This window comes from Gopherus evgoodei, chromosome 15, assembly GCF_007399415.2.
Source record: "Gopherus evgoodei ecotype Sinaloan lineage chromosome 15, rGopEvg1_v1.p, whole genome shotgun sequence".
NCBI classification, from domain to species: Eukaryota; Metazoa; Chordata; order Testudines; family Testudinidae; genus Gopherus; species Gopherus evgoodei.
Genome location: NC_044336.1, coordinates 14,055,518 through 14,064,868, shown reverse-complemented (window position 1 = coordinate 14,064,868; position 9,351 = coordinate 14,055,518). Strand labels below are relative to the sequence as shown.

The following is a 9,351-nucleotide window of genomic DNA, read 5'->3' as shown; positions in this document are numbered from 1 at the left end:
GCCCCCACGCCTCACTCTAGGAGGTTGCTTCCCTCCCCACCTACTCCCTCTGTGTCTCTGCTCCCCACTCTTCCCCCCAGGCCTCCACTCTCCCTCCTAAAAACCTCCCTCTAAGACTCTTATTTCTACAAGACTCCAGGCTATACAGACTCCCCACAAATCAAGTAAGTTGCTACCTGTACTCTCCCTGCAGCACCAGGTGGTTTGATTTAGAGGAAAAATCAGGCCAACTGTTATCCCATTACAGACAGAGTGGCCAACAAACTCCCTGTTCTCCCTCAGCAGAGGTGTCCTACCCTCAGAGAGGTATAGCACTCTGAGCAGAGAGTTGTAGGCTGCCTGGGGCAGCAGAAAGAAGAAATCCCAGGCAGTTGGTGCATCCATTGTTGTGGCACAGAAGGAGTCAAGTAGAAGGGCGGATACTGATCCACTAAATGTCTTTTGTTGGTACTCTTACTCCTTTAACAAGAGGGACGCCTCAGATATTGTGACAGGAGCTACTACAGGGAATACACAGCTGGAGTGCTAGAGAGCTGGAGCAGGGGTACTGATATTATGTGGGGGTTAATTTAAGGCTGGGGATAGGTGCTGAGTCAGAGCATTGGTAATTGGAAGGCACCATGTATCTACAGCGCAGATGCAGTGGTGCCTGTGCTGTACGTTGCCGTGCCAACGTGTCTCAACCCAGTCCCAGGCAGATTTGAGGTCTGGTTTTGATCCACAACAACAAACAGACCTTGTCCATGGCCTACGGGGAAGGAGGTGAGTTTGGACCATACCTGGAGTTTGTGTTCTCTTAATTTTGGGGTAGGACCCAACCCCTTCCCACCCATTCTCAAACTCGAGGCAGCCTGGTCATCCTAATGTGACTTCTATTTCAAGTCTCTGCTGTGCCAGCATTTCCACCCACATGGCAGTGAGCAGCAGGGGTGGGGGAGTGAGGGTCCAGAGCAGCAGGAAGCTGCCCTTCAGCATAAAGCATTGATCCCATCAGTCCTGAAATGCCCAAAGAGCCCGATGCATTTCAAACTGCTGCATTAGCTGCTGGCAGGATCCCTGTGGGTTCCCCAAAGCTCTCAGCGACTCACACCCAGTCATGTCCCCAGCTTCGCTTGGAAAGTGTTTATTCAGATTTTTGAAATATCTGTACAAAAATATGAAGGATGCTGCTCAGGATCCCATCACTGGGAAGTTCATGGCAGGGGAAGGAGATGACGCACCGGATGGAGAGTTCTGCCTCTGCCAGGCTGCACAGATCACTGGGTTGGATTTAGAGGAGGGTATTTTTCTGTCACTGCACAGATACATGATCTGAACTGGCTAATCAGATCGAGTCAGCCTTGGCCCACGTATGCTTAGAGCTCTGGCTCCTGCAGTGAAGTGAGACATGGTGCCTTTGGAGGACACTGGGCCATTCAGCTACCACTAGCATCTGGCTCCTTCAGAGCAGAGATGGATACGCTCTCATGGCCATAAATGCCTTCTATTAACAAGGCTTTTGACCAGGTAACTGCCAATAGCAGAAATATCTGCGAACCTCAGTTACACCCTTTCCGGTATTGTCCATGAAACAGAGCTTGGATCACATCATGCTGTGATTCCGAAAGTCCACACTCCCCTTCTCCCAGAGACATGGAGCATCCCAGACAGCACAGTCATTTGACGCATCTAGAGAAGGTAGAGTATTCCTGCCACAATGGCCTGGAGCTCCTGGAGAGGTGGCAAATTCCTTAGTAAATGCCATACGTGGGCTCGTGGCTGTCCCTATACCTATCCAGGTACCTCAGAGGCTGCAGGTGTGGAAACTTCTTCTGAGGGGGGTGATACACAGGGGGCCGCACAAACTCAAACACTGGCTCCTTCATGTCTGCAAAGGGACAATGCTGAACGTTAGCTAAGAGAGAGCTCAAAACCTAACCCTGCACACCAACCCACCAGGCCCCGCCCACTCTCCGTCGTTCCAAAGATACCACGTTTCCCTCCTTGGATATTAACAATAGATCAAACACACACGTAGTTCTCTCCACCACATACTCTCCCATTGTTATTTTAAAGCATCCAGTCGAAATGGGATTCAAAGCCCACCGGAGTAAGGCTGTTCCCTTAGACTGCCGGGACATGCTGAAGCCTTTGAAGGCGAAGGCGACTGCTTCTAATTCTCAGCTGTAAATGTTCCCAGAGTCAGACTAATGTGCCAGTGATACGTGGCTAACTAGGAACCAGTTAGAGCAACTGTCCCAAAGGGGGACATTCAGAACTGGCCTTTGCATTCACCCCGCACTCAGACACGTCCATGCCTCCAGGAACCCTCATCTGCTCCACCGCAGAGAGCCCGCGTGGCCACAGTTGATTAAGTCAGGTTTGTCTGACATCTGAGCAAACCGCTTTCATCCCCTTGTCCCTTCCCAACTCAGGCCCTACCAAATGACTGTCTTCTTCAGAATACATTCAGTTATGCTTGACTACTGGATGGCGTGGTCGGAAGAGAATGAGACCCCCCACTTCATGCAACAGGCACTGCCCCATACCACTATAAAGTGAGTTTCTTACTGAGATGATTGTGAAAGACGTGAGTAACGGAATCATCCCATTGACACTGGAAAAATGCCAGCCCAGCTGGGGTCATATCGTTCTGGTGCTTCTTGTAGAAGTCAAATGTCTTGAAGGTTCTCATCTTGAGACTGTGGCTGAAAACAAGACAGAAATAAAAGGACGGGTCTCTCTTTTCCATGGCTAACAATCCTGCATCACCATAGATTCTGCAGAGATGGAGAAGAAACAGACTCCAGGATAGAAACCTACATGGCTATTTAAAGTCAAACTCCCCAGGCAGCCTGAGGAGGATGCATGCCAGCCATACATAAATTGGCCTTGTCACATCAATCTGGCAAGTTATTTTCTTAACATCCTGTTCTACTGGCGAAGTCAATGGGACGCCATGGAGGTGCAAGCGTCTTCCATACTGATCCCACTGCAGGCCTGGAGCCTTCACTTAAGAAAAGGTATAACAGGTGGGTGAAACAAACGGGGCAGGCTGTGGTAGCAGTAATACCAGCATGTGTCTTCACTGACCAGCTGTGCATACAACCCACAGAGGGTTTGTTTTGTTAGTGAAAACAAATAAGCAAGGGAAACAGCAAAAGTGACGATGCCCAAAGTGCAAAGGAAACAAGCTGAAACAGAGGAAAAAAATCACCTTTCAGTTACGGTCAGTTACTGTTACAATAATCTCAGTGGGTAAAAATTTTTCAGAGAGCAGCAGGATTTTTTCAGCTTTGTCCACTCTGATCATACAGGGCCATAAGAACCTGGCAGGGACTCGAGATTCAACGTTACCATGGGGTCGGCCGAACATCTTCGGTGAAATCGATCGGTCGGTCCTGCTTGAAGAGGAGGAAGACGAAACGGTGGTAGCCAGTTCCCTTGGCAGGGAATGGGGGGAAGTAATGGCAAATCTCTGTCCCTGAATCTACATTGTTGCCTGGAATGTTGGTCCTGTCAAGTGCAAGACATTTTTCAGTCATTATCCAAGTGGTTGGCTTTATTTTCTTTTTGACATCTCTGATCAAAATCATAGCACTGAAGTCGTGCATGGGAAGATCTGTGGCATGCTCTCCCCTTGTGTAGCTGTGGGCTATTCCCTGCCATAGCAAGCATGCAGCTACTAGAGACAGACCTATTCAGGGGAAGCAGCAAATCACATCCAGAGAGCTAAACAGAAAACAGTAGCAATTCCTGGAACTACTCTAGCTTTAGTGATAACAGTGCTCCAGGACTGATGTCTGATCAGCACTACGCAGGCCAGATGATCAGGGAAAAGCCAAGTCGATGTTTGCCAGATTTTGTCTTTGTGGCAACTACGTTTCAAAGCTGTGTTGGGAAGCTCATTCCCCATTCCTTTGACCATTTTTCCTCTCACAGGGCTTGGGAGGCTGGGGCTGCCGTCCCTAAAGCATATGCATTACACAGATGTATTGGTTTGCAATACTCACACCAGCCAGTGAATGTACTCAGAATCAGCATCTCTCAGGTGTCCATCTGCGCACACACAGAGAAAATCACATCTTAATGACAAGTACTGTGTGTTTGCCTGCTGCCTTATTGATAGGATCTACTCCAAAGTCAGAATTCCCTAAGTCCAACAGGAAAAGGGGATGATGCCTCCAGACCTCTCAGCTGCTCTCTACCAAGCCTTCATTGTGTCAGAAAAACAATTGGAACAAGTCCCAAGAGGATGGAGTTCAAGGGTGCGAGCCAGCAACCCCCGAGTTCCAACTTCTGTGTCGATACCGACCCACTGCGTGACCTTGGGTGAGTCACTCAACTTTGCTGCATCTTGATTCCCTAATCTACAAAACGGGGACAGAGATATTGACCTACCTACTTCACAAGAATGCTGTGGAAATCAGTTAATGTTTGTAAGAACACTTTGGAAATATAAAGCTTTGTGTATGAGATGTGCAGAGGAGGACAGTCTTGCGGTTATGCACAAGATTGGGAGTCAGGAAACCAGCTTTCTTTTCGCGGCTTCCCTTGCAGCGTGTCAGACACTAGGCAAATCGTTTCACCACTCTATTTCTCTGCCTGCAAAATGGGCATAGTACTGCCACCCTCAGAGAAATTTTGCAAGGCTGAACTCTCCAGTGTATGTAAAGAATATTGTGACACTATTTAGCATTCACATTGCACTTTGCAAAATAACTAATCCCCCTAATTAAAGGTTGGTCAGAGAAGCAGAGTATTGGTATTCCTTCATCCAGCTCCACCACCTTTTGCCAAGCAGATCTTTCCATTCTAACCCTTCTATGCACAGTTTCTGGTGTGATTCTGCAGGTGTGGCTGAACAATCCCTATGGAATGACCACCCCACTGCACCACTCAGGTTATGCAGTCCAAGGTAATACGATTTTCAAAACAAAAGAGGGTAGAAACAGCCAGTTTAAGGCAGTTCCTGAAAGTCTTGATACATACCCAGATTAGTGAGCAGCAGAGTCCACAGGGAGCCTTCATCTGCTTCATATATTACTTCTGGGGAACTGGAAGCCTAAATACGCAATGTAAAGAGACAGTCGTGAACGTGAACGCTCCCACGGATTGTTTGCATTAAAATTATCTATTTTTTGAAAAACAGAGAAATTGAATGAGTCACTCAGACATAACCTGGCTGTACAATTAAAAACAGCCCCAACAGAACAAATCAAATTTGGTTTTGCCACAGAGTGAACCAATTTCCATCAGGAAAGGTAGAGGAGCTTTATTAAAAGCAAGTTCACCATTTCATTTAAAAATGAATCCACTGTAATACTGTTTCCTTATCTTAACTAGAAGTATCTCCAAAGCATATGATTTTCCACTGGATTTCTTTGAAAAGCACATTCCTCTTACAGTAAGTGTCTGTGCTGTTAGGCCAGTTAAACCTTGTGTGGCTTCTGATTAACTCGGGCATATTTTAACATTCTTCCTCGTGATCAATTATAAGATACCTCGGTGGGTGTCACAAAGTTCCCATGATATACTGGCATGACGTGCTCGTCATCTAGGTTGTATTCTATCCGCAGAACCACTATGGGGACGAATGTGGCTTCATCAAACATATCGCGGTATATCCCGTAGTGCTCGGCGACACGCTGCTTATGCAACAGGCCATTGGTTTTCTCCCACTCTGCCTTGACTTCGTCAAGTGGAATCACCACTGCAATTGCAAATAAGGAGTTATAAGACACGTGGAGGGGTTGTCCAGGCCACCACAGATAGTGAAGAAGAGGAAACCAAGACTGCAGGGAACATACACGTCTTGAGGCGGGATGCTCTTTCCATTTCCATGCTCTGGCGGTTCTGTTTCAATATCTCTTTTCTCTCCTTCAGTTGCTTTGCCCGTGATGGTCTGTAGTAAGGCAGGCCAATGTCTATCTTTGCTTCTTCATCTAAGGTCAAAATCATGAAAGTGAGAAACCTTAAATAAGCCCTGTTCTGTTCTCTCTGTCCAGCAGTCATGGGCAACTGTGACAGACAAACCAAAAATGCATGAGGGAAACAAATAATCAGATGAATTACAGGCATAAGCCCTGATCCTGCAGTGAGCTTGGTGCAGACAGACCCCTGTGCCCGCATGGAACGCATAACAAGACTGGGACAGTATTTTGTCCACACCATATCATCTAGCTGCCTGGCAAGTGAGAAACTCTGATACCACTGAAATGTTTAGTGTTGTCAGTGGTACTACTACAGCATAATCCTGTTACAGGGGCCCTCCTTCAAGTGGAACATGGAACACGGTCCCTTCTGCCAGTCTCTCGTACAAGATAAAAATCACAAGGCACTTTCCAAGAAAGCACATAGGGAATAACTCAAGTGGAACATTAGCCACGACTTCTCAGTACAACTGATTTTGATGTTCTTGTTTATAGGGGAGCTAGTGCATGCATGTTGGCTATTCTGTCTATGCAGCCATTACAACCCCAGCATCTAACAATGCTTTGTAAAAGATTTGGAGACATCTAAGGATAAAAAGTACTTCACACTCCCGCTGAAGCTCATTTGAGACTGAGTTTTGCTTAAGTATCAAGCCTGTTAAACAGGTCCACAGATACACCCATGGATATTTCCACTCCCTGCTTTACAATCACCTAAACTATCGTGAAACACAGCTCAGCTGGCTTGGTTAACTGAAAACTAAGTGGTGCAAAGGCACTCAGACCCAAGGGAATTTCGGCTCCTATCTTTGAGGATCTGGGCCTGTAAGTATAGGGTGGGTGCTCACTAGCCATTTTATGAATTAAAATAAATATAATACATCATTAGAAACTAAACCCCTGCATACTTCAAAAGGAGAGCTTGGAGACCTTATGGTTTATTTTCCTTTGTATTACAGGAGCCCCAGGAAACAGCTTCCTTACTCTCCTCCCTAATCTTTGAGTCAAGGGAAGCCAAAGATTTAGTTGCATCTGGCAAGCCCTTTTCTTTAAGGGGAAGATTCTAATCAGTCTCCCTGAAGGGAGCATAACCTTTGCAAATTTCTACAGCAGCAAGGGGTCTACTACCCACACAAGTATTTGATCAATCCCTTGTGGAGCACATTTTGGTGCTACATGCATAACTACTGGCCTACAAATAGCTCCCCCTTCCCTCGAGCAACAGAAGTCAAAAGGAACTCATCTCCCTCCCCTTGGGTACCTTGCTCTGGTGTGACATGCTTCCTGTATGTTTGCCACCAGGGAGTCTTTTTACTCTCCTTTTCAGCCACTTTGAAATAGCGAGTGAAGCTGCGGTATTTCTCCAATGTCTCCAAGTTGCTGACATCTATGTCTTCATTGGGCATTGGCCCCAGAGGGGCTGCCCGCTTGCAGAGAGCAGCTGAAAACACAGGAGGTTTTTATTTTACAAAGACACTGACAATCATATGCTACACAGACAAGATCAGAGGGGGCTTAGACTGGACGAAGAGTATAAGGATGATTTTGTGACTACAGCATAGACCTGAAAGTTAGGAGACCTGGGTTCTATTCCCAGCTGTACCCCCAGCCTGCTGTAGCCTCAGGACCAGCAGTTTAACTTCTGTTCTCTCAGCTTCCCTAACCGCAGGATGAAGATGATGATATACAGCAGCGCATGCGAGGCTCAGTCCATTAATCTTTGTACAGCACTTTAACATCCTCAAAGGAAGGGTGCTAATAAAAGCAAACTGTTTGATATCAAGGACAAATTTTTACCATTTCCAACACACTCTACTGAGGTTTATATACTCTGCTCATCACCATGGTACCTGGGCAGTTTAATTTTGGGGGAAGAGTAGGTTAAGTTTTTCTCCTTGGTGTGTTTTTAAGTTACCCCTCTTCCATTTTAAAAAATTGTTTTCAAGGCAGTGAAATACATGAACACTCTGATGGGTCCAGGACTGAATTCCACCATCCCGGGCCAGCAGCTGAGAAAGCGCCGCTCCCCATGCTTGCAAGTGGACCTTTCCATTACATAACTATTGAGAATAGTCATGGCCACACAGAAAGGGATTGTTTCTTCAGTAACCTGAGTCAGTTCTGTGGAGGGCTTTGAATTTATGTTAAGACCAAAATACAATGTTGCTTATTCTCAGCCCCTAGTAATTTCTGGGGTGATCCAGCACACCAGGGGATCAGTGCAGTAAGTTTGGTATTACCCCCCAAATTCAGGGCAAGTGGGAACGCTTCTAATAGCAGCACAGGCCGGTGTTCATTATGCATGTTTTACAAATGGGTAAGGAAGGAAGTGAGTCCCCAACGGCCAGCACAGCAACAGGATGACCATGTGTTGAGAGGCTTCATCAGTTCCCCATCCCACCGCACAACTGCTGTCACTTGCAGCCACCGCAGCAGGCAGAGAGATGTCACCACCACACCGAGCAAGCATCCTGATGCCCCATGGCCCTAACGGGGGTTACAGGCCCCAGAAGACCCAGCAAGCCGCATGTCTATCATTAGCAGGGACTGCGGCAGCTCAGGATAGGCAGCTGCCCCACACAGCAAGCTGCCCTTTCTCTGAAATCCTGGGACAGATGGTTGCCCTGCATTGCGAGTGATAGCTGGGAAGGGAACCCAGGCGTCCGAGACGCTGCCCCTCTCTGAAACCCTGGGACAGATGGTTGCCCTGCATTGCGAGTGACAGCTGGGAAGGGAACCCAGGCGTCCGAGACGCTGCCCCTCTCTGAAACCCTGGGACACAAGGCTGCCCCACACAGCGGGGGAGAAGGGAACCCAGGCGTCCGAGAGCCCACCCACCCCGGAATCCCCGGACAGATGGCTGCCCCCGCTATGCTTCTGGGGAGCCAGGCAGGGAACCGGGGCACCAGCCCCCGTGCTCCCGCTGCGCCCGGCGAATCAGCCCCAGGGGCCCGGGCCGAGAGGCTCCGGGGCTAAGAGCGGTCACTCACCAGCGGTACCGAACGCCCGCCCGGCCCGTGTTCCGTACAGCGCCGCGCGCAGTATGGGCGCCGCCATTTTGCCAGCGCTGCGACGCCGATCACTGAAAGCCCCGCCCGACTCACAGCATGTCCCACATTGGGTTTGTCGGAGACGGGCTGTCCAAGCTAGTGCCTGAAGGAAAAGGTTACAAAATATACCTCAGAAGGAGGCACATCCTCATCATGGGGTGAAAGACTAGAGACTCCAGCCCCAGGCAGCGAGCGGCCATATATTTATTTTACCAAGGCAAATATGATTGTCAGCTACAAAATGGGGTCCTGACTAACAGCTGCAGTCCTGTGTGTCACTCACAGAGGAGTTTGGCTGGTGGGTTGCAGGCTGCGAAGGGCAGTGGGCTTGCTGGTGGTGACCACTGCAGGTCCCTGGAACCATTCTCATTGCTATATTATAAAGGGAA

The 9,351-nt window shown here is 48.2% G+C and overlaps 1 protein-coding gene across 2 annotated transcripts; it reads right to left on the bottom strand.

Annotated features, from left to right (window-relative positions):
• Window positions 1–1,102: 1,102 nt before the first annotated feature.
• On the bottom strand, window positions 1,103–9,003 carry MRPL38 (mitochondrial ribosomal protein L38). Of its 2 annotated transcripts, XM_030534494.1 has the most exons (9): window positions 8,903–9,003; window positions 7,174–7,353; window positions 5,790–5,924; window positions 5,484–5,692; window positions 4,972–5,044; window positions 3,993–4,038; window positions 3,337–3,495; window positions 2,551–2,687; window positions 1,103–1,867 (listed from the first exon to the last, which is right to left on the bottom strand). In XM_030534494.1, exons 1-9 carry the CDS (start codon window positions 8,967–8,969, stop codon window positions 1,731–1,733), a joined length of 1,143 nt encoding a protein of 380 aa, XP_030390354.1. In that variant the 5' UTR covers window positions 8,970–9,003; the 3' UTR covers window positions 1,103–1,730. The 2 variants fall into 2 exon arrangements, with proteins under 2 accessions (XP_030390354.1, XP_030390356.1); XM_030534496.1 differs by lacking the exon at window positions 5,790–5,924.
• Between the last annotated feature and the right edge of the window lie 348 nt (window positions 9,004–9,351).

Excerpts from the sequence above, each read along its gene's own strand:
- MRPL38 (XM_030534494.1), bottom strand. The coding sequence starts at position 8,969 with ATGGCGGCGCCCATACTGCGCGCGGCGCTGTACGGAACACGGGCCGGG. Across the intron at positions 5,693-5,789 it reads AGCATCCCGCCTCAAGACGT|TGGTGATTCCACTTGACGAA; the intron begins GTATGTTCCCTG and ends TTGCAATTGCAG. Across the intron at positions 1,868-2,550 it reads CGTCTTTCACAATCATCTCA|ACATGAAGGAGCCAGTGTTT; the intron begins GTAAGAAACTCA and ends GTCCCTTTGCAG.